The 25,633-nt window shown below is 36.2% G+C and overlaps 1 protein-coding gene across 2 annotated transcripts in view; it reads left to right on the plus strand.

Moving 5' to 3' along the window:
- The window catches only part of PRMT3 (protein arginine methyltransferase 3), a 128,083-nt gene that overhangs the window by 99,467 nt on the left and 2,983 nt on the right, over nucleotides 1–25,633 (plus strand). For both annotated transcript variants that reach the window (XM_057299124.2, XM_063608135.1), the window contains 2 exons: nucleotides 11,053–11,103; nucleotides 11,301–11,388. In XM_057299124.2, coding sequence (XP_057155107.2) covers nucleotides 11,053–11,103; nucleotides 11,301–11,388 — 139 coding nt within the window. The remainder of the gene's footprint in view (nucleotides 1–11,052; nucleotides 11,104–11,300; nucleotides 11,389–25,633) is intronic.

Raw genomic sequence — 25,633 nt, forward strand, 5'->3', positions numbered from 1 at the left:
GAAAAATAAATTTGATATATATACCAGATGGCTCAGAATATACCTTATAATATTTGCCAGATTTTTAGTTCCCACCCTATATATCAGGTACATAACAGAAGGGCTTAGGTGGTGAGTTGGTAGCTATCTTTCTACCTTACTTTTCAAAAGAGCAAAAAAAAACTATTCATTTCAGAAAATAGGGTATATCACATCTTCTATATGTCCCCCTTTTACCGTCTGTTAAATCGTTCTTTCAGTGTTCCATCTCTTAATTTATACTATTGAAGGGCTGTAAAGACAAGTAGCATTTGGTAGAACTTGGTCACCTAGACAAAAATTAGTTTTAATAATTTTCAGTTTTAAACCTCTTCAGCAGTCGTAAAACTAATTTTTTTATGCTGCCTTGATTTGTAAATTCAGTGTATCTGTTTTGTTCAGGTGAACAAGTGTATTCTTAAAATTAAAATATAATGTTTACTTACGACTGATAGTATCTTCTGTCATTTGAGGAATTAGGAATGGAACATAGGGCTTTTGCATGGATAGTTTTGGGGGAAGATTGGAAAGCAGCACAAAAAATGGAATATAAGGAAACAGTAATCATTGATATCAAGCAGTGGAAAACCGATGATGTGTGAGGGAGCAGGAGAAGAGAAATCTAGAGAAGCAGTGGGCTGCAAGCCTTTTTAAATGGCAGAGATTGCAAAGAAAAAAAAAATACTATGCAACATCACTTTTCATTCAAACATGGACTGAACACTATGTGTGGGCTTCTGTGCTAGGCACTATGAATACAACAAATAATCAAAATGTAATTTCTAGCCCTAGAGACATTCATTTAGAAGGAGAGGCCAACATAAATGGAGAATTGTAATGTAGTGCTCTATAATAGAATAGCAGAGGCATATAAAAGACACCCGTAGCCTTGTATACTCTTCCTTTCCCTGATCCCTGCTCGTCTTTAAGGTTTTTACTTTAAGTGTGGCTTCTTCATGAAAGCCTTTCTAATACCATATGTATTGTATTAGTGGGAAGTGATTAATTGTACAGATGAGGGAATACTTCTCTGAAGTTGTTGCATCTGATACCAGTTTTGAGTTAAAAATAGGAAGTTATAAGTTAAAGCATCATCATTTCCTTTTACCAAAGGTTGGGACAGGTTGACCATATCTCTTTATCATTTAACAAATAGTTTACTTAATAAATCATACTGATTTCCTATAGTCCCTGAACATTCCAGGATATTTCATGCCTTCTGTGCAGTTTCACCATTTAGATAGCATGCCCAGGCATGCTTAGGCAGTGAGGATGCAGAGGCAAACAAAGAAATGGTAAGACTGCCCTCAAAGGGCTATTGGGATCTATAAGTGAACAAAGACATTGAACAAAAAGTATTATAAATATAGTGAGTGTTATTACAAGGAGTGCAGGAACATTTAATGGCTGTATTATACCCTACTCTGGGATTAAAGAAGGCTGCCCAGAGGAAATAATATTTAAACTGAGACATCACAAATGAGTTAGTTTAAGAATTGGGGGGAGTGTTACAGTGATATGGTTTGGCTGTGTCCCCACCCAAATCTCATCTTGAATTCCCATGTGTTGTGGGAGGGATCCAGTAAGAGGTAATTGAATCATGGGGGCAGGCCTTTCCTGTGCTGCTGTCATGACAGTGAGTCTCAAGGTCTGATGTGTATTATAAGGGGGAGTTTTCATACACAAACTCTCTTTGCCTGCTGCCATCCATGTAAGACATGACTTGCTCCTCTTTGCCTTCCACCATGATTGTGAGACTTCCCCAGCCACGTGGAACTGTAAGTCCAATTAAACCTCTTTCTTTTGTAAATTGCCCAGTCTCTGGTTTGTCTTTATCATACAGGTAGGGGGCCTTAGGTAGGAAAAAGCAATACAGTAAATAATCTTCCTCTTTGTAGTGGTAAGCCACATAAAATGGAGAAACCCTTTTGCCGAAAACAGCTACAAATGCCAAAAAAAAGTTAAATGCTATCTGTTTGAAGTTAACAAATAAGGAAGTACTACTAAGCCAAGACTCAGAAAAGAAGGTAATCTGAAAAATGAGACTAACAATTGGGGCTGCTTTTGCCCTATAGGCATTTACCAATTCAGAGGAAGGAGCTGAAAGACTTGTGTAGCCCTTTTGATATTGCTCACGTGGGTAGGAATAAAAGTGGGACCCTAATAGTTTTGCAGCACTTTGCATTGGGACTGTAAAGACTGTGCCCAAGAATAAGGTATGAGAGAAGTAAATGAACACTTGCATGGACTACAGCACAGCTTCAAGTCATCTGGGTGGTCCAGGAAGTCTCAAACCCTGATATTAGACTAAGATCTCGGTTTGCCATGCCCCCAGGTTCCTTGCAGAAACAAAAATTCTTTCTAGAAGATTATTACAGGTTTCAAATTATTTTCACAAAGTTTTTCAAATATTAATGTTCAAAACATATTCAGAGGTAATCAGTCACACAAGGACACAAAACAACATGAATCAAGAACCAGTTGAAGCAGTAGACAATAAAAACAGAGCTCTAGGTGCTCCAGGAATTAGTTATAGCAGACATAGATTTTGAAAAACTATGCTTACTAAATTCAAAGAGAAAAAATACTGCAAATTTTAACAAATGGAAACATTTTTTAAAATACGGTTTGGAAAAGAATTGAACAGACATTCTAAGACCAAATTAAATATGATTTGAGCAGCAGATCTTCATGTATTAGTGTAGAGAAGATCTGCGAACTGGATTTTAGGGCAGAAGAAAATGTCCAGAAAGAAGCCTGGAGACATGCAAGAATGAGACAGAGGGAAGGGCAAGAAATAACGTGGATACAAGAAAAGGTCTAATTACATATACATGTAAATGGGCATCCCAGAGAAAAGGAGGATGAGAATATTACAATATTTAAAGAGATGATGGCTAAGAATTTTCCAAAACAGATGAAAGCAACAATTTAAGAAGTACAACATAACCTAAATAGCATAATTTTAAGATTGTATCCAAATGTAGGTGTATATCTAAGGGAAGTGAAAACATGTCCATGCAAATGTTTATAGCAGCATTATTCATAATAGCTAAGAAATGGAAGTAATTCAAATGTCTATCACCTACAGAATGGATAAGTAAAATTTGGCATATCCATGCAATGGAATATTATTCAGCTCTAAAAAAGAATGAAACACGATACAACATGGTTAACCCTTAAAAACATTACGCTAAGTGAAAGAAACCAGTGACAAAAGACCATCTCTTACATGATTCCATTTAGATGAAATATCCAGAATAGGTATATTTGTAGACACAGACTGGGCAAGAAGAGAATGGATGGAAGATTTCTTTTGGGGGAAATGAAATGTTTTAAAAATTAGATTGTAATGATGGTTACACAACTCTGAGTATACTAAAGAATGTTGAACTGTACAATTTAAATGGGTAAATTTTTCGGTATGTGAATTATATCTCAGTTTAAGAGGGAAGAGAAACCCACACCTAGACATATCCTAGTAAAACTACAGAAACCAAAGAAAAATCTCAAAGTTGGTGGAACTATGGTGCTGGAATTACCTTTAAAGAAGAGCTAAGTAGACTAGTAGATAATTTCTATAATTGGTAAATCTTCAAACTGAATACAGCTGTGAAACCCACACCCAGATGAAGAAACAAAACATCTCAGCACCCTAGTAGTCCCCTTTGTACACCTACCTAATACAGGGCATGTATGCCCTGTATTAGCCAGGTGCACAAGGAACAATGGAATTCGGGGAGCAGGGGAGAGGAACATTGGAATCAGAAGAAAAAAAGACAAACAGAAGAAATTGTAATGATGACATTATCACTGTGCTGCCAGAAAATAACTGCCAACCCTGAGTTTAACCCAACTAAGATTTCTTCTAAGAATGAAGCTGGACAACTTGGCTGGGCACAGTGGCTCATGCCTGTAATCCCAGCACTTTGGCAGGGCGAAGCAGGCAGGTGGCTTGAGGTCAGGAGTTCAAGACCAGCCTGGCCAACACGGTGAAACCTCGTCTCTACTAAAATTACAAAGATTAGCCGGGCGTCATGGCACACACCTCTAGTCCCAGCTACTCGGGAGGCTGAGGCAGGAGAATCGCTTGAACCCAGGAGGTGGAGGTTGCAGTGAACTGAGATTGCACCTCTACACTCCAACCTGGGCAATAGAGTGAGACTCCATCTCAAGAAAAAAAAAAAAAAAAGAAGAATGAAGCTGAAATAAAGATATTTTCAGATAAGCAGAAAAGAAGAGAAAGAATTTGCCTTAAAAACCTGTGCCAAAGGAAGTACCGAGGGATATTCAGGCAAACAGCAAATGATCCCTGATGGAAGGCCAGAAATTCAGGAAGGAATAAAGGTGAACAAAACTGGTAAATATTTATATACCAGTAGTTCTCTTAGGTATATACCCAATGGCCATGTTATGTATATTCACAAAAACCGTTCAAGTGCCTGTCAGCAGTAGACTAAATTATATAGTCACATATACCTTAATGGCCATGAAAATGAATCATCTGCAGTAATGTAGATGAATTTCATAAACAATATTGAGGAAATTAGCCAGACACAAAGGACTGCCTGATGTATGATTCTTTATATATTGAAGTATAATAGGAAAAATGAATCTTTGCTTAAGAGTATTAGGATAGGTCGTTAGAGGCATAGGTGCATAAGGGGGACTACTAGGGTGCTGAGATGTTCTGTTTCTTCATCTGGGTGTGGGTTTCACAGCTGTATTCAGTTTGAAAATTCAGCATGATGTACACTTACGTGCACTTTTCTGAATGTACATTATAAAGCAGTTTTTAAAATGAAAAATCAGTAAATTTCAATGAATATTGGTTATATAAAACAATTTTGTGTTTATAGCTAGGAAGAAATGTGAGGTATCAATTTATGAAATGTCAAAATGAAAGTATTCATGTTACAGACTCTGAAGATGATTTTTGCCCCCTAAAACCACTTTAATAAGCAATTTTGAAATTACAAGGAAGCAATCCCAAATAAATTTAAAAGGAGTTTCAGTTATCTTGAAATATTCTATGTAGATCAGAAATAAATTACATTGTGTTTTTCAATAAAAGTATTTTTAAAAATATTTTTGGACTATTGCCTGTTTTACTACTTCCCATATTGCTTGGTCTATTTTTTACCACCACTCAATCTGGCAGTATCTCTTGAGATGTATATGGCACTTAATGTGTATTGTTCCCTAGAGGAGAATCATGAAAGAAAAGGTGCAGATTTTCTCTTGGGATACAATAGAAAATTAATTGAAAAAGAAAGAGTCTGTAATTTAATGTATAGTTACAATTGGGGAAAAAATCATAATATATAATTTTCATATTTGTTGATTATGTCTTCTTAAACGCCATTTATTACTAGCACAGTTCATGCTCTGTATGTGGCAGCTTGTATAGCTTATGTTTGTATATTCATCTGCTTGGTTTATATATGATGATCTAAGCTATAACAGTCATTTTTATGGCATTGCCTGCTTACTCTTTCTTTGCTTGCTTCAGACTCATCAGTTGGCTTTTGCATTCCATATTGAGATTTTGAAAGAAATACTTCAACGAAAAATGAATTGTATTTTTGTTATAGTGATTCTGCTGCATGGATTACAAGCACTCTATCTCCATGCTTGGATAAACTCCATCAAAAGCACATTATCCTCCTACTTCTGTGGCCAGCTGCCTAATTGTATCTGCTGTAACCACATGCTGTTGGAACATGATACCAATGAAGAACAGAAATGATAAATTACTCCCTGCAGGTGATAGTGATAATGGTAATTTTTAATTTCCTTCTTCCTCATAAGGTCTAGTCTGATCTTATTTCATTGGTTGCCATCCTATTACATACACACAATGTGTCCTCTTTAAAGAAATATTCATCACACTAAAATACCTGAGAAAGTCATTTTTTATCCCAAATCATTGTTCTTCAAATGAGTGTATATTAAATGAACTGCATTTACCTTTATACATATAAACAAAACATGGCTTAAAACAGATTTTTTCATGATTCAGTTTACAAATGCCATGAGTTTTCTTTTTGTGAAATCCACAAAAAGATGAGTTCTGAAACTATTACATGCTGAGGAATATTTAAGATGTACAACAGAGCTCCATGCTTGTATTTTCCTATGTGCATCAAAGTAATTGTCGAGGATTCTCACAAAATATCAAGAGTGATCAAGCTATCCCAGAAATTCACTATGTATATGTAGTTTCCTTTCATTCTGTTTTCTTCTATCATTGTTTTTGTTTTTTTTACTACTTACCACTCATTCTCCCTTCTCTCACTCTAAGGGACTTTTATAACTAAACTTTTAGTTACAAATTTTTCTGACTGTGGTATAATTCAGTGAAATTTTATTTAATTGTGACCTTGCCTTTGCAGATTAAGCCAGCTCCTACAGATAGATTTTAATGCTTTTTTTTCCCTCAGCAGTTCTCATTGCCCCAACAAGATATATACGTGAGACAAAGGAGAAATTTCTTCTGCAGTCAGCCTTCAGACCTCTCTGATCTTTTACGAGCATATGTCAAGTTGTAGCTCCAGTTAGTTATTTGTTGCCATTGCCTATTAGTCATTATTTCCTATGGTTGTTTATTCTTATATTTGAATGACTTCCACAGAGATAATGTATATTCATTGAAATTAACATTTAAAAGATGTTAAGATAGCCTGTCAAAGTGATGGTAGCAAGGTGGCCAAACTGTAATTGAAAATAGTGGCATGTTTATATTTTCCTGACAAAATAAGTCATTTATTCCTAAATCAGCTGATATTTGGTTATATCATTATTCCTTATTTAATAGCTTTGCAGAAATAAAAACACTAATCATAATTCATTTGGTTTTATATTACTATGTTTCAAATTGAAGGGGTTTTTTTTTCTTAATCTCTTTTAATTAAGAGTTAGTAGCATATGCAACTGTTGTCCCAGCTACTCAGGAGGCTTAGGCAGAAAGATCCCTTAAGCCCAGGAGTTTGATTTCAGCCTGGGCACCATAGCGGGACTCCATCTCTAAAATTAAATTAAAATTTTTAAAAATAAGAATCACACAGAAAAGAAAGGAAAAAAAGGTACCACCACAAACCCTGTCTCTTTAAGGGGCATTCTAGATCATGTTGGTGTTTGAGGGTAAACACCATTTTAAAATCAGAAACTCCCTTTGTTTTTTTCAGAGCAACAATCTTCCACTTTCTCAACTGTACGAATGCTGTCTAGTGAGTAGATAGATTATCTGCACACAGTTTGAATTTTAGGTGAATTCCTTCCTAACTTCTCCTCATGCCTCTGCTTTCTGTTGAATGTGTGCTGTGGAACTGAGTATTACTGTAAACCAAACCTCATTAGAAATGTGACTGTGCTTGACGACTCAAAGATACTGTGAGGCATTTCACATAGATGCAATTTCAGATATTTGTCATAGATTCTTTCCAGTGCTTACAACTGAAGTTAACTATATCTGTCATTTTTCTTTGTCTTAAAACTTATTTTTTGGTTACCCAGAACTTCCCAGTATTTGTTTCACTATATTATTTAAGGGCTGGAAATTTTTAACTGAAATTCATACACAGATTTGGAGATTGATTAATAAGCATGTGTGGCTGGACATGGTGGCTCACACCTGTAATCCCAGTGCTTTGGGAGGCCCCCCAAAAAATGTGGGGAAAAATAAATCCTAGTGAGCTAATAAGAGCTTTTGTGAAAATTTGGGTTTAAAAGCAGCTTTTGTAACATCTTCAGATACATGAAGAGAAGCATTTCTAATTCTGATTAAAAAAAGAATGGCAATAAATATAACAGTTATAGAACTATAATTACAGAAAGATGAGAGGCTGTTACATGAGTTTAAAACAGAATTTTAAAAGGTACATTAAAAATTTTGAAAACAAAAGGATGTTTTAGAACTATGGGTGTTCTGTTCTTGTTGTTGTTCCAGTTTACCTTCTGAAGAACTTCTTTTAAAATGTTTCTAAAGGAAGTCTATTGGCAATGAATTTCTTTACTTTTCCTTGACTTGAAAATGCCTTCATTCATTCTGTCTAGATATAGAATTTTAAAACTTTTTTTTCTCCATCAGTGTCTTTTTGTTTTCCATCTGGACCACCAATGACACGTTAGATCTATAGGTCTCCAAGGTTCTATAACATGCATTTTAATTGCTGTCTTTTTCCCTTCTTCAAATTGGATAATTTCTATCAATCTTCAGATTCACTGATTTTTTCCCTGTCATCTCCATTCTGCTATTCAACCCAGAAGTTTCAGTTATTATAATTTTCAATTAAAATTTTTTCATTTGGTGCTTTTTCATGGTTTCTCTGCTGAGAATTTCTGTCTTTTGATTCATTCCATTGTGTTTTCTGTCACCGTTGGAACATGGTTATAATTGCTGCTTTAAAGTTTTGCTTGATAGTTTGAGCATCTGGATTATCTCAGAGGTGGCTTGTCTTTTCTCCTGAGAGTTGTTCAATTTTCCTGATTCTTTGTATGTTGAGTAATTTGAGATTGTACCTTAGATGTTGTGCATGCTATGTTGTGTAAACTGTGTGTCTTGTTAAAATCTTAAGGATGTTGATGTTTGTTGTTAGCAGACAGTCAAGCCCAGTTAAAATCAGACCATAAGTTCTGTCTTAGTGTCCGAGCAGACAGTTGGCCAAGTCTCAGTCACATTCTCTAAGCCTTTGTTACGCTGTTTTGAGGCTGTCTTACACATACCTAGTTTACGGATTAGTCTGAGACTTTTACAGATTTTTCAAATCTCAGGTCAGTTCTCTAGGCCTTTACTTGTTGGTTTCGGGTTTTTTTCCATGCGTGTTTTATCCAGAGGTTAATCCTGAGACTTGCACCAGTGATTCAAATTTTAGTTCAAATCTCTAAGCTTTTGCTGTGTGGGTTTGGATCTCACCTGAGAATGCGTAATTTGGGGGTTAGGCTGAGACTTCTGCATTTCCTACATACAGAATTAGATCTTTTCTAGCTCTCTCCTCTCCATATTTGTCCCACATGTTCCATGCCTTTCAGAGTTAAAAATTATTAGTTCCATTCAAGTTCAGTTAGTCATTGCTTTAGTAAAGTATACTGACTATATAATAAAGCTAGCCGTATTTGAGACTGAAGACTAAAAATTTTAATTTGGCTAAAATTTATTGAGAACCTACTATATAACATTGTATTGGGTAAGGGGCATAGAAGTGAGTTATACATATGCCTTGCTCTGAAATAAATTGCAGTATAAGGCAAACTGTAATATACTATCGTAACTAACATAATAGAATGTATAATAAACACATTTGCTCAGCAAATATTGTATTGTATTGTATCCTATGGGCCAGGTTACTGCTCTGGGCACTAAGAGTATAGTGGTGAACAAGACAGGCATACAGGAATAAATAAGAAAACAGTTGAATTGGTCTGTGAAGGGGTATCATAAATATCTGGAAATCAACTGATAAAGTTATATTTAGAAATATTCTAATTAACCACGTGGTTTTTATGATAATCTGTGGCTGAGTACTACAAATTCTATTTGGCAGAATTATTACTAGTATTTTGATTCTCTCTTGGTATCTAAATTGCAGTGAACCTCAGGGTTAAATATTGAGTTTGGTTTGGACCTAATCCATATTAACCCTACAAGATCAATAAAATGTCACATTTTTAACAAAAGTAGCAGAGTACACAAATTAGCTTTACCGTAATTTTTCAAAAAATCAGTGTCCTGTTTTTTACACTTTCTAAGCTTAATGTAATGCCAGCTTTAAAAAGTGATTAAGTCCAGCTAGTTCCAATAGTGAAAGAAAATGGAATGGTATTTAAATTTAACCAAAAAACTCAAAACTATGTATTTATCTGAGTATGTTAATTTCTTTAAGAGATCTTTTGTAGGCTGGGTGCAGTGGCTCACACCTCTAATCCCAGCACTTTGGGAAGCCGAGGTGGGTGGGTCGCAAGGTCAGGAGTTCGAGACCAGCCTGACCAACATGGTGAAACCCCATCTCTACTAAAAATATAAAAATTAGCCAGGTGTGGTGGCGCACACCTGTAGTCCCATCTACTCAGCCTTGCCTGACCAACACAGTGAAACCCCGTCTCTACTAAAAATATAAAAGCCAGGTGTGGTGGCGCACGCCTGTAGTCCCATCTACTCAGGAGGCTGAGGCAGGAGAATCGCTCGAACCCGGGAGGCGGAGGTTGCAATGAGCTGAGATCCCGCTGGGCAACAGAGCAAGACTCCATCTCAAAAAAAAAAAAGATCTTTTTGTACTATCACGATAACCCTTAGAGCTCACTTTGGTGTTTCTCCTTTGAGTACTTGCTTAAACATAAGATTTGAGTACTACTGTTCATTTTTTCAGGAAAAAAAAAAAAGTAACATTTTAAAAATCTTTATTTCATCACAAAAATATTCATAGTACTTAAAAACAGATATACTGGACTAGAAGAAATTAAATGAACTGGCTTTGTATAAATAGGATGTTTTAATTATTTATTGCTATGTAATAGCCTATCTCAGAACTCTGGCTTGAAGCCCAAACCATTTATATCTGTTTGTTTCCGATTCTGCAATCCTGACTGGACTTAACTGAGTAGTGCACTTGCTGGTCTTTGCTGGCATCTTTCATGCCGCTGCAGTTGTCTGAACGCTTGACTACAGCTGGAGAAGTCAAGATAGCCTAATGCGTGGGTGGACATCTCAGTTGGCGAGTGAGGATCAGTGAGGGGCCAGCTGAGTCTCTCTCTCCATGTGTGTTCACCTTTCAGTGGTCTAGCATGATTATTTCTCTAATAAAACATACTGATTATTTGATTAGCCTTATTACCTTTATTATGTTGTTTCTGTGAGGAAAAGCCAAATTACATTACTTCGTTTGTACTTACAACATCTTTTCCAGGAAAAAATTGAATTTAAGACGTATTTAGTCTCTGAAATGGTTTATCATTTGCCATGTCTTAAGAGACAGTAATGAGTTATTATATTATGTAATTCATTTAGTAAGCATTTATATTTCTTTTTTTAAAAAACAGGCAATTGCTGGCTACTTTGATATATATTTTGAGAAGAATTGCCACAACAGGGTAAGTATCATGAGTTATCTCCTAAGAATTAATTATTACAGAAGTACATTATATTTTATTTTGTGCCCCAAGGTGTTTAATCACAAGCATTTTGCTGCTGTAAGCAACTGGGGCTTGTGTTTGATGTCATAGATTAATGTGCCATGATATTAAAAATCTTGTACTTCATCAAATACCTTTGAACTTTACCAATTCAGGTCGTGTTCTCTACGGGCCCTCAGAGCACCAAAACACACTGGAAACAAACAGTATTTCTACTGGAAAAACCATTTTCAGTTAAAGCAGGTGAGAAAGAATAGTAGGGGGGAAAGTATCTTATTCATTCTGAAGTAAATGATATTCATTCATTTTACAACCACTTTTTATGTGCACACTATATTTGTTTTTTGAGACGGAGTCTCGCTGTCTCACCCAGCCTGGAGAACAGTGATCTCGGCTCACTGCAACCTCCATCCCCTGGGTTCAAGCAGTTCTCCTGCCTCAGCCTCCCAAGTACTTGGGATTACAGGCACGCACCACCACACCCAGCTAATGTTTGTATTTTTAGTAGAGATGGGGTTTCACCATGTTGGTCCCCAACTCCTGACCTCAAGTGATCCACCTGCCTCGGCCCCCCAAAGTGCTGGGATTACAGGTGTGAGCCACTGTGCCTGGCCTGCACAATATATTTGAAGCAATGTAACAGATGTTAAGAAAAGATATTCTTAGAGCTTACCATCTACATAAATTTTAGATGGCATATCATTTAATTAAAGACATAATTTAAGAAAAATTTTTAAGTCTAATTTCTGCCAACTAAAACAAATAAGATTACCTGGCTCTTAAAGTATCACAAAATAATTCAGAAGACTTTTGGCAATAATTAGTATTTAATAAGTTACAAATATAACTAAAAATATTTTCTTTCTCCAAGTGACTGAAGAGAAATATTACCAATAAAATAAAAGTTAAAGACAATTTCATTCAGTAGTTATTGTAGGCCAGGCACAGTGGCTTATGCCTGTAATAAGCCACTTTGGGAGGCTGAGGCAGGAGGATAACTTGAGGCCAGTTTTGGGTTTTGTTTTTTCTTTTTTGAGACGGAGTTCCACTCTTGTTGCCCAGACTGGAGTGCAGTGGCACCATCTCGGCTCACTGCAACCTCCACCTCCTGGGTTCAAGCAATTCTCCTGCCTCAGTCTCCCAAGTAGCTGGCACCACCACGCCCCGCTAATTTTTGTATTTTTAGTAGAGATGGGGTTTCACCACGTTGGCTAGGCTGGTCTCAAACTCCTGACCTCAGGCGATCTGCCCATCTCGGCCTTCCAAAGTGCTGGGATTACAGGCATGAGCCACCGCACCCAGCCGAGGCCAGTTTAAACCAGCCCAAGCAACATAGCAAGACCCTATCTCTACAAAACAATAAAAATTATCTGGGCATAGTGACACAAGCCTGTAGTCTTAGCTGCTTGGAGGCTGAGGCAGGAGGCTTGCTTGAGTCTGCAGTGAGCTATGACGATACCACTGCACTCCAGCCTGGGTGACACAGCAAGACCATGTCTCAAAAAAAGAGAAAAAGTTATTGCATTCAAAATATATTTGTCTTAGCATTCTCTCCACTGTCTCTTCCCTGCCTATCCAAATTTTATGCAGTATTCAAGGGCTAATCAGATTCTATTTTTTATTTTAAAAACTCATTGATTGTTCACTTACATTAGCACCTATAGTTCTGACATACCTATACATTTCACTCTAAAAGTTAGAATTTGATTATGGAATTTAAAAATTTAAACTGCTTACTACATATAAGTCTTCTTGTACCACCTTCTCTGAAAACCTCCGGAGGATACAAAAGCTGAATATATAACAAGCTGCAGTGAAAAAAATCCAGCTTCACCAATAACTCAGGAAAAGGCTAACTGAAACCATGAGATGCTGTTTCTTGTCCATCAATTGGGGGAAGAAAATACATAAAGTTTAACAATGTCAAGTGCTGGCAATAATGTAGCCAAATGGAACTTTCATTCCCTTTTGCTGGCTTTTAATTAGTAAAACTTTCGAGAACAGTTTGATACTATCAAGCTAAGTATAGATGTACCATCCCTACAGCCAAGCAATTTTTTCCTAGGCATGCATTCTAAACAGTCTCTCCCACAACATATGTAAAAATCTTTATAGCAGCATGTTTTGTAGAAGGGAGAAATTGGAAATAACCTTAATTGTCCCTCAGCAGAAGATGGATAAATAAATGTGGTAGTTGCATAGCATAGTATCTGGAGCAGGTAAGTTATGTATGTATGTTTCTATCAAAAACAACATTGAAGCCGGGCATGGTGGCGCACACCTATAGTCCCTGCTACTTAGGAGGCTGAGGCCAGAAGTTCCCTTGAGCCCAGGAGTTTGAGGCTGCAGTGAGCTGTGATTGAGCTGCTTTACTCCAGCTGGGGCAACATAGTGAGACCCTGTCTCTTGGGGAGTTAATGTAGGGGAGGCAACATTGAGCAAAAAAGAAAATTGCAGAATGAGTCTGACAAGATACCATTTATGTGAACTTTTAAAACATGTAAGCAACCATACATACACATATCTAATACAAGTATGAAACAAGCAACTCAGATTCAGCATAGTGGTTACCTCTGGATAGAAATAGGATTAGGGCAGGCTACAACTGGGGTGGGGGGTGGGGGTCAATGTCATATAAAAGACATATAAAAGAAAACTTTGTAAAAAATTAGAGGAACTCTGATAGATTTTACAAAGCTGAGTGGTGGGCTCTATATTACAGTTACCAGGTGGTTATCAATCTCTGTTTTAAATATTTCATAAATTCTATAGCTTCAGTTTCACTGTTGGTACATAAATTGAGTTTAATAGATGCAAATAAATACCAGATTGAAGCAGCACCTTGTCATTTTCTCACTTTGAAGTTGCAAGTGATATGGAAATAAAACCTTGATGGTGTCATTTTCTCTGTCTGCAGAAAGCTTCAGCACAGCAAAACTGAAATGAGGCAAACCCAAATGAGGTCCTTTAAGCCTCATTTTTGTTTTTCTGTAGCTCTGGTATTTGGATTGATGTTTGGAAACTTGAAAATGTTGCTTTTTTTTCTTCATTGTAGCCATTTTGTCATCTTAATACTAGAATTTTAAAGGCAGTACTAGTTCATGTTTTAATCGTGAGGGAGACTTAAGATAGCATTTGAGTTTGATTCTCAAAATTTTCTCCTACTTCATTACAAGAAAATATTGTTTGATGACTAGTGAAGTTTTAAAATCCTAACTATTCTTTACCCAGTAATCCTTAGAGTAACTGGTTTGTGCTTTGCTCTTAGGTATTTATAGAATATCGTGAAGGAGGTGTGTGATGTAAACGTTGCCTGCTGGCACCACCTGTGTTTCTTTTACTACTGTGGTGTATGCATTTGTATCTAAATAGTAAGACCAATATATCACAAAATATTAGAATCCCCTAAGAGAGTACAAGCTGAAGAAAGATTTTAAAAGGAAATTTTACAGTTGGAAAAATAGTCATTTCTTAGTTATGGGAGTATAAAGAAAGGATCATGTAAGTAAGTGTTAACACTTTTTTTTGTTGTTCTGAATCCTGCTAAGCCTTTGATGGTAGCATTGATTAATAGATGCTGGGAAGTTGCAGAGCAGAGTACTGAAGAGGGTAAGCTCATCAGAAAACAAGCTCAAAAAGATCTATAGGAAGACTCCTGGAGTTTTACACAAGTAATAAGATGTGTATATGTAGGATTAAATGCACAAGGTCAGGCAAAGTAGTTGGAGCAAATGTGTACCAAGGAGTTCTCAGTTCACACAGGGCTGCAAGGGGTTCACGTTTCTAGCTTAAGGCTGTCTAGATCCTCCTTAACAAATCTTAAAAACAAGTCTTGAAGGGAAAAGAACTAAGCTGCAAGTAACTTAGTAGCCACAAAGGAAAACAAAATGGATACATTCAACCAAACATTGGGTGCAGGAAAATGTCTGATAGGAACAGACCCAGAAGTGATGAAATTAGCAGACAAGCATGTTGAAAAAAATGTTATAACTATGCTTATGTGAACATAGCGAAGAGAATATAAGAAGACATTTAAAGTGAAAATGTCATTTGATGGAATTAATGGCAGAAGAAAAGATCAGTGAACTTGAATACATAGCAATAAAATGTATCCAAAATGAAGCAAGGAGAGAAGAAACATTTTTAAAATAAAAATGAACATATCCACAGTAGCTTATGGGGAAATACCAAGCACTGTATCCTAGTCCTTGGAAGAAGCTGAGGGAGGAATAGGGTAAGGTGAGGCAATGCAACAGGAAGTATAGTATATTTGATACAAGCTACACATCAAAGAAACTCAATTAACCCGAAGAAGGATAAGCTCAAAACACCAAAACATACCAAACTAGCAGTGGTAACTTTTTAAAATGTTAACATAAGCCAGAGTAAAATGAAACATCATGTAGAGAAGAACAAAGAAATAACCTTAGAATATTCATCAAAAACTGGCCGGGCGTGATTGCTCATGCCTGTAATCCTAGCACTTTGAGAGGCCGAGGCAGGCAGATTGCCTGAGCTCAGGAGTTCGAGACAGGCCTGGGCAACATGGCAAAATCCCATCTCTACTCAAAATACAAAAAATTAGCTGGACGTGGTGGCACGCACCTGTAATCCCGGCTGTTCGGGAGGCCGAGGCACAAGAATTGTTTCTACCCAGGAGGCAGAGGTTGCAGTGAGCTGAGATTGCACCACTGCATTCCAGCCTGGGCAACAGAGCAAGACTCTGTCTAGAAGAAAAAAAAAGAATATTCATCAAAAACTGTGTAGGAAAGATGATTAATTGAATGACATTTTGAAGTATTGAAACTGGCAACCTAGATTCTGCATCTGCAAGAAATATGTTCTTTAATGAAACTAAATGAAGACTTTTTCAGGAGAAAAATGCTGAACAAATTTATTTTCAGCAGACTGGAAATATAAGACATGTATTAAAGTAAGTTCAAGAGGAAACAAAATGTCACCAAATGGAAACTTGGATCTTAACAAAGCAGTGGAAAATGCCAGAAATGGTAAATGTGTGATCACATTAAAAAGCTTTATTTTTTCATTTCTTAAATGATCATTGACTAAAGCAAAATAATGTTTTTAGGCTTAAAACATATGGAGAAGTAAAATATATGGCAATGATAACCAAGGAAATTAATGATAAAATAGAAATATTTAATGTATTGTAAAGTTTTTACACTGTATGTGAAGCAGTTAAGTATGTACATTGTAAACCCTAAAGCAACAGCTAATGAATTTAAAATTAAACCACAAACTATAGCTAATAATTTACTGGTGGAGACAGAATGGAATCCTGAAAGAAGTACCCAATTCAAAAGAAGATAGGGGCCAGGCATGGTGGTTCATGCCTGTAATCCCAGCACATTGGGAGGCCAAGGCAGCAGGATCGCTGAGGCCAAGAGTTTGAGACCAGCCTGGGGAACAAAGCAAGACCCTGTCTCTAAAGAAAAAAAATTTTTTTTAATTAGCCAAGTGTGGTGGCATATAACTGTAGTCTCAGCTACACAGGAGGCTGAGGCAGGAGGATTGCTTGAGCCCAGGAGGTCCAGGCTGTGGTGAGCTATGATTGCATCACTATACTTCAGCCTGGGTGCAGAGCAAGGTCCTATCTCTAAAAAAAAATTAAATTTTTTTAAAGAAGAAGATGGGGAAAAGGACACAAACAGATGAACAAATAGAAAACAAATGGTAAGATGATAGACTTAAATTCACGCTTAAATAGACTGATAATTACATTAAACATGAAGAATCTGGAAAATGCCAATTAAAAGGCAGAAATAGACTGAATAAAACTAAATGCTGCCTCCAGGAAACACACTTTAAATATACAGGCACTGAAATTCTGGTCCCAGGTAATGTGATAACAGCACATTCTATCCAATTTTTCCCGCCAAATATAGCTATAAAACCAGAGTACATGGAGCAGCCATCAAGATCTCTGAAAAGTAATAGCAAATAATTGGGAGGAGAAGACCAGAATTCTAAGTACCAGCAAACTTGTGGTAAATTTATGTTTTCTTCCAATATCCCCCAGCCTGGAATCCAGATAGCCTGAAACCTAGGCAGGGATCAGCACAGACAGCGAGAGCTCCTGGGGGAGCAATGAATGATTGAACTTGTGATTTAAAAAACAATACCATTTACAGCAGCATCAAGAAAAATTAAAACCTTAGGAATAAATTTAACAAAATATATGCAAAACTTGTATATTTAAAACTATAGAACATTGCTCAGAGAAATTAAAGAAAACCTAAATAATGGAGAGATATACTCTGAATTGGAACACTTAATACTGTTACAGTGTTACTTCTTCATAGAAGAATTTCCTTTATTAATTCAGTGCAATCTCAGTCAAAATCTCAGTTTTGTAGAAATTAATGGGCTAATTCTAAAAGTTATATAGAAATCAAAAGCCTAGAATAACCAAAATAATTGAGAAAGAACCACATTGGAATCTTTATGCTGTGTTATTTCTAAACTTACCAAAAGGTTATATTAATCTAGGCAGTATAGTAGTGGTGTTTATTGTAGCCATGTAAGTCAGTATAACAAATAATCCAGAAATAGACCTGCTCTTGTATAATTAAATTTTTACAAAGGGGCAGTGTTGATTAATGGGGAAAGGGTGATCTTTTGAAATGGTGCTAGAACAAGTAAATATTTGTTTGAGAAAATCATTCTTCACACCATATCCAAAAACTAACATACATAAAAACTAAGTGGATCATAGATACAAATCTAAAAGCTTAGACTGCAAAACTTCTGGAAGAGATAATATTTGAGACTTTGGAGTGGTTTATGAAACTAAGATAGTGGCAACATTCGAACACATTTTATGTAAGTAACACCGTAAAGTTAGTTTTAAACTTCTCACTGGACAGTCAATATCTTCAGGATAAAATACAAACTCCTTACCATGTCCCTTTGCAGTCTGACTCTGGTTTTTCATCATTTCCAACCCCATCCTTTCACAACCCCAGGAAAGCTCATGTACTCCAGTTGTACAGATTGCTCATTTTTAAGCTAACTTTTCTTTTTCTTGCTTTTGTCCAAGATGTTTTTCTACCTAGAAGGTTGTTTTGACCTCTTTCACTTGATAAATTCCAATTTACCCTTCATGACATAGCTAATTTCTGTAAAATTTAAATGTCTTCAGAGCTAATCGTTCCCTTTCTTGATTCCCCAGATAAATTCACATACACATTTGTTACAACATCTTAGTGTGCTGGAGTTCTAATAGAAGTTCAACATCTTAGTGTACCTCCCTCATTCCTTCTTGATGTGATGTAGTATTTGACATACTGTGCTGAATAAATGAATAAGTACGATAATATATATTGTCATTGAAATCTAATTTTCTCCATCACCTTGGGTAACACTATGCCAAGGTCATCTAGTGTCCATATTTGGATGGCCAATTTTGCCAACTCCGGTGTTACCAGAAATTTCATCATACTATTGCACTTGAGCAGGTTAGTATTCAAACTTACCTTGGTGTGGCTGAAAAAGAGTTCTCTATAGTTATATTGAAACTAAAAGTAGCTTTTGACCCAATGTACTATAAGATTTTTAGATAAAAATAAATGAAGCTGTGAGTCTAGTTTGGAAAAATTACTGTATGTAAAGCTTATTTTAGTGTCCAGAAGGTAATATGACAAGATAAGTAAAATATTGTAAATGGAACTATAGAGTTATTTTGCCTAGATGAGGACACTTAAAGTTTGAATTCAGGGTGGGTTTTCCCTTTACAATTCATGTACAGTTTTATTGTACAAACTTTTATTGTAAGTAAATATGGCAGTACTTTAAAATTCAAATCTTTTTAATGTGATTTGGGTTTGAAAATATAAAATCAGGCTATTTCTCTTTATTTATCCATACAGTACATAGTAAGCTTTTATATGATAGATAATCTGGGAGTTTTTTCTTTCATTTTTAAACTCTAAGCTTTGACAACAATTAATAATGATTTGTTGTGTTTTTCTTTCCTTTTTCTGGGGAAATGAAGTTTCATTGCTCCGGAAGAAATTAATTCTAAAAAATACACTGTAACAATTAAAATGAAGTCAATTTTGTTCTTGAACTACGGCACTGCTTTGTGGTATACTAACAGCCGTCTGCTGATGATAAAAAACAAGTCCATGCGGCTCAGCTCCAGAGTGTTCCTTCCAGCTCTCACCACAGTGCACACACTTAACAACATCAGTCATTTTATATCTATTTGACACTGATTAATTACTCTGATTCATTCTGGTATTATAGCCACTGCCTTGGCACTTTAGTTAGGTCTGAACAATTGAAGGGAGATCAGCAGTGTGAATTATGTATTTATTACTGTGACCCTTCATGCTACTTAATTAATTTAAATGATTGTGTGTGCACCCTCATCTTTGAAATTATGATTATGGAAAAGATTTACCTGTATTTCATTTTAAGAAATGAAAATCATGGTTATCAGCATCAGCTTATATATATGACATTATGTTAATTTTTCAGCTGCTATATTGATGCTTAGAATTTTTTCTTTTGTGAAAAATTAACAAATATCCATTACTAATTCATTTTGACTGGGGCTTTTTATTTCTAAACTGAGGAATGCGTAGAACTCTTATAGGTACATCCTTTGATCCTGAAATGAAGATGATAACCAGATTTATAAGCACTATGGAACATTTCTATTTTGACTTGCACTAAGGATTGAATAGGACTTCTATAAACAAGACAGCTTACATATTTTTAACACTCAAAAGGCAACGTAAATGAGAGAGCAGCAACCGTCAGAACAAATGTACGAAAATGAAATATTTACTAGCAATACCTCATATGCTTCAATGAGAAAAGAAGTAAGGTAAATGCACCAGATTTTTTAGATGGTAGTTAAATAAACTAAATAGTACTTATCTCCTCTGATTTGAAATACAAGTCAGAGCAATCACGTTTTGGTTGTTGTTTTTCATTTACTCTTTTGTTGATGAAGATGGCAGGAATGTAACACTGGAATATATTTCATACCTTTTATGAAGGAATTATACTTCTGATAATCCATCCTAAAGAATCAATTCAAAATTCAGACTTAAAAAATACTTGTTGCACAAAGACACTGCTTTAATTTGCTTTTCTTTCTTTAAACTATCTTGCTTTATAGAATTTTTTTTCATTTTTTATAGTCACATCTGTCAACCTTTTGCTTTTGGTGTCTGGCTTTGGTTTACATCCTTTAAAAGATTATATTACTACTTTTGTACAATGTATTGAATCCTTTCCTCAGTGACTTAAAATGCTCCACTTACTATGTACAACAAATAATTTACATATAATCAAAATTCACACATTTTGATTGTACAGCTCATTGAGTTTTGAAAATTACATATACCACTGTGGAAATACAGATTATTTCCATCACTCCAAAAAGTTTCTTCTGCAATTCCCTGTATGGTCAGTCCCCAACCGTGATTCCCAGAGCAAGACAGTCACTGATATGCTTTGTCATTATATGTTAGTATTACCTTTTTAGAATTTTTATCAATGGAATTATACAGCATGTACTCTAGCTTTCTTGGCATTTGTTTTTTGAGATTCGTCTACATTAGGTTGTTCCTTTTTATTGCCAAGTAATATTCCTTTGGCTATGCCACAGTTTACTTAGGTATTCACCTGCTGCTAGACTTTTGTATTGCTTTCAGTTAGGGGCCATTAAGAATAAAGTTGCTATGAATATTCATGTAAAAGTCTTGGTGCAGACAGATGTTTTCATTTCTCTTGGGTAAGTACATAGAAGTGGAATTACTGGGTCTTATGGTAAGTGTATATTTAACTTTATAAGAAACTGGCAATTTTTTTTTTTTTTTTTTTTTTTTTTTGAGACGGAGTCTCGCTCTGTCGCCCAGGCTGGAGTGCAGTGGCGCGATCTCGGCTCACTGCAAGCTCCGCCTCCCGGGTTCACGCCATTCTCCTGCCTCAGCCTCCCGAGTAGCTGGGACTACAGGCGCCCGCTACCACGCCCGGCTAATTTTTTTGTATTTTTAGTAGAGACGGGGTTTCACCCTGTTAGCCAGGATGGTCTCGATCTCCTGACCTCGTGATCCGCCCGCCTCGGCCTCCCAAAGTGTTGGGATTACAGGCGTGAGCCACCGCGCCCGGCCGAAACTGGCAAATTTTTAAAAAATGACTATGCTATCTAACATTCCTAGGGCTAACACCATTGTGAATTCAGTTGTTCCACATCATTTTTAACACTTATAAAAAAGATGCAGTATTTTAAGCCGTTTTATTGAGTATGTAGTTATAGCTGTGCTTGTAGTTTTCATTTGCCTGATGTGATGTTGGGCATTGTTTCATATGTGTATTGGCCATTTTTATATCTTCTTGTGAGATTTCTGCTCACATATTTTGCTTGATTTCAAATTGGGTGGTCATCTAATTGAGTTAAATTTAAAAGTTAATAATAGTTCATCTTTTCCCAAATGTATATTCACTTGCTCCATCATCATTTCTTAAAAAGACTATCCTTTTCCGATTTAATCACCTTGGCTCCCTTGTCAAAAATTAATTGACCATATGCATATAGATCTACTTCTGAGCTCTCATTTTCCCCCATGGATCTGTATGTCTGTCCTTGTGCCTTTAAGACAGTCTTTATAAGATTGAAAAAGAACAAAATGGCAAGATTTACACAAACAATTGTTTTGGCTATTCTAGGTCCTTTATATTGCCATATAAATTTTAAAATCAGCTCATTAATTTCTGGCCTAAGAAAGCCTGTTAGGATTTTGACTGGGATTTTGTTAAATCAATAGATTAGGGAAAATTGACATCTTAACAACATTGAGTCTTTCACTCACGAGAGAGTGGGTCTCTCCATTTATGTGGACCATCTTTAGAGTTGTTTTGTAGTTTATGTAAGTCAGACATATATTGTTACATTTATCTCAAGTATTGTGTGTGTGTGTGTGTGTGAGAGAGCGAAAGCGACTGAGACTCACTCTGTCGCCCAGGCTGGAGTGCAGTGGCATGATCTCTGCTTACTGCAACTGCCGCCTCCTGGGTTCAGGCCATCCTTGTGCCTCAGCCTCCCAAGTAACTGACACTACAGGTGTGCACCACATGCCTCGCTAATTTTTGTGTTTTTAGTAGAGACAGAGTTTTGCCAGGTTGGCCAGGCTGGTCTCGAATTCCTTGTCTCAAGTGATCCGCCCACCTTGGCCTCCCAAAGTGCTGGTATTACAGGCATGAGCCACCACACCCAGCCTTTATGCTTTTTTGAAGCTGTTGTTTGTACTATTATGTAAATTCTTCATTGCTAGTATGTAGAAATAGAATTTTTATACCTTGATCCTAAATCATAAGACCTTGCTTAAACTTCAATAAATAGTTCTAGTAGCCTTCTTTGCATATAGCTTCAGGATTTTGTATGTATAAAACCAGGTAGTATGCAAATGAAAACTTTAATCCCCCCTCCCCCAGTCTGTATCCTTTTTCCCTTCACACTTTAATGTCCTGACTAGGACATCTAATAGAATACTTACTTTATGTTGGGTCTCTGGAGGTCATTTTGTTATTTTTGAATCTCAAGTGTCCATTATCTGTCTTTTCATATGTGAACTACTTTATACCAGCAACTAAATTAAGTAATTTGTATAAGACATACTGCTTGTAAGTAAAAAGGAACTAACAAGCCACCGTGTTGTAAAAATCAAGTTTGTTGATTCAGTGTTGGCAATTCAATAACAGTAAGTTAAACCCAATAACCAAGTTGGCAATTACTATTCTCTGTCATATATTTACAAAAACATTGTCAGTTTATCATAATGTGGCTGTTCGTTCCCAGTTTTGGTGTCAATAAATAACTTAAATAGAAGTTTTTAAATGTTGATTTAAAAAGAAGCAATAAAATAGCCAAAATAGAAAAGTCAAAATAGGAAAATCTTAAATGTGTTCAATATACTAATGATCTTTTATTTCTTCCTTAGGTTAATGCCTTAGATAAGAAAACGTGTATCATTGTTCATTAGTTATTATAGAATAATAGTTACATCAACTTACATATCAATTGTGTTTATAAACAAGTAAATATTTTTACCAAAAAAAAAACCAAAACCCACGGGGCAGTAAAATTTAGGTCTATTTCTTGTTCATTATAGTATATTTAATGCTATAATCATCATTTTTTTAGATAGAGATAGGGAAGCACCAGAGTATAGTTGAGGAACTTGGGTTCTGGAATCAAACTGCCTTGCTGAAAATCCTAGTTCTTTCACTAGCTGGCAGATGACCTTGGGCAAATTACTTACCTTTTCTGAACTTCATCTGTGAGTAAGGAAAATGCGCTTACCTCATAGCAATATTTTGTGACCATTAAGTGAGATAAATCATGTAAAGACCTTAGAGTAGAGCCTAGCACAAAGTAAGTGTTGAATAAATATAAGCATAAATTATCTAATGATTAACCTGAACTCCATAAAGTTTGTAGAACTATCTGACTGGTAATCTTTATTATGTCCACTATTGGTGAACATGTCATATGAGATAGTTTTATATCATTTTCTTAATATAGAGGAATAGGTCAGATATAAAAGCTAAAGCCAAATATACACATTAACATATATACCTACACAAAAATTGTTATATTTTGTTGAATGGATTGCACCTTGGGCCACATTATTTCTTCTGTTATTTAACTCCTTAATTATGTGTTAAACTATGAGTCTCACCTTTTTTGCAAAGATGTAGAGAAGGTATCAGTAATGGAATCTTTATATTGTGAAAATAAATATAACAGGTGGTTATGTTTTACTTGTGTTATTTCACTACCATCTTGAAAAGCATTCAGATAATTTTCCTTGAATATGGGGAATTTGTATTTTTTTAAATACGATATTGATTCAGTACTTCAATAGTTTTATGTAGATTTCCTTGGTCATTATATGGAGCCTCATTGTGTCCATGCAGATGCTAAAGCTATTCCTAACCCTGTTTGGTGTTATCTTAATATTATTTAAGCAAAGAATGGTGATCAACTACAACTTAGCAATTTGTTACTTTTTAAACAGCTCTTTAAAATAAATGAAAAATTAAATGAGAAGTATTTATAATTAGAAAAGTACATAGATAAAAATTCGGAACCTACAGAATTTAGGAAATCAGCCTTTGCACAGATAAGTAATTTTTGTGTGTTCACTGTTTCACATGGGTACATTGTTTCCCTTTTACTGCACCAGTGCATCAATGGCCAATGGCTTTGTCATGTGCCTCTACATTTTCCCAGCTATAATTTTCAGTTCCTCAAAATGCCATTCCTGAAGGTTCTGTGTATGTGTTTTCCTTAAATACCATTACATGTACATCCCTTAAGCCTGGTTCTCCATGACTTCAGCCCTGGCATTGGGTAATTCATTAATTCTTGTGAAACCTTGCCTTTAACTGCCTTCCAACCATCCCCAGTGCTCACCTCCAGCGCACTTTAGACACATGCCTATTGTGTAATTGTTAGTATAGCTTTTTTCTTCACCCTGATCACAAACTCTTTGAGGGCAGGGACCATATCTTTTTTCTAGATGCCCAGAACCCACCATAGGGCCTCATATTTAGAAGTTCAGTAAAATGCTTCCATTGACCCTTTATGACCACAATAGTTTTACTCACTTTCACAAGGATTTGACACTGTGGTGTGTAGTTAGTTCTCGCTTCATTCAAAAATTAATGAAACAGGGCTGGGCGCAGTGGCTTACGCCTGTAATCCCAGCACTTTGGGAGGCTGAGGTAGGTGAGCACATCACCTGAGGTCAGGAGTTCTAGACCAGCCTGGCCAAAATGGCAAAACCTTGTCTCTACTAAAAATACAAAATTAGCAGGGCATGGTGGCGCATGCCTGTAATCCCAGCTACTTGGGAGGCTGAGGCAGGAGAAATCACTTGAACACGGGAGGCAGAGGTTGCAGTCAACTGGGATTGTACCACTGCACTCTAGCCTGGGCAACAGAGAGAGACTGTCTTAAAAAAAAAAAAATTAATGAAACATAATGCTGCTCTAAAAAAATGAATATTGGCTGGGCACAATGGCTCATTCCTGTATTCCCAGCACTTTGGGAGGCTGAGGCGGGTGGATCACCTGAGGTCAGGAGTTCGAGACCAGCCTGGCCAACATGGTGAAACCCCATCTCTACTAAAAATAAAAAAGTAGCTGGGCATGGTGGCATGCGCCTGTAGTCCCAGCTATTCGGGAAGCTGAGGCAGGAAAATCTCTTGAACCCAGGAGGTGGAGGTTGCAGTGAGCCAAGCTTGCACCAGTGCACTCCAGCCTGGGAGAATGCAGTGAGCTGAGATCACACCACCGCACTCCATCCTGGGTGACAGAGTGAGACTCCATCTTAAAAAAAAAAAAAAAATGAATTTTAACTTTAAATAAAGTTTAAAAAGTGGGAAAACATCACAATAAAAAGAAGTGCTAGTTATACATTGTTTACTTTTCTGCTACACTGTATTCC

Source organism: Pan paniscus, chromosome 9 (genome assembly GCF_029289425.2).
Source record: "Pan paniscus chromosome 9, NHGRI_mPanPan1-v2.0_pri, whole genome shotgun sequence".
Taxonomy (NCBI): domain Eukaryota; kingdom Metazoa; phylum Chordata; class Mammalia; order Primates; family Hominidae; genus Pan; species Pan paniscus.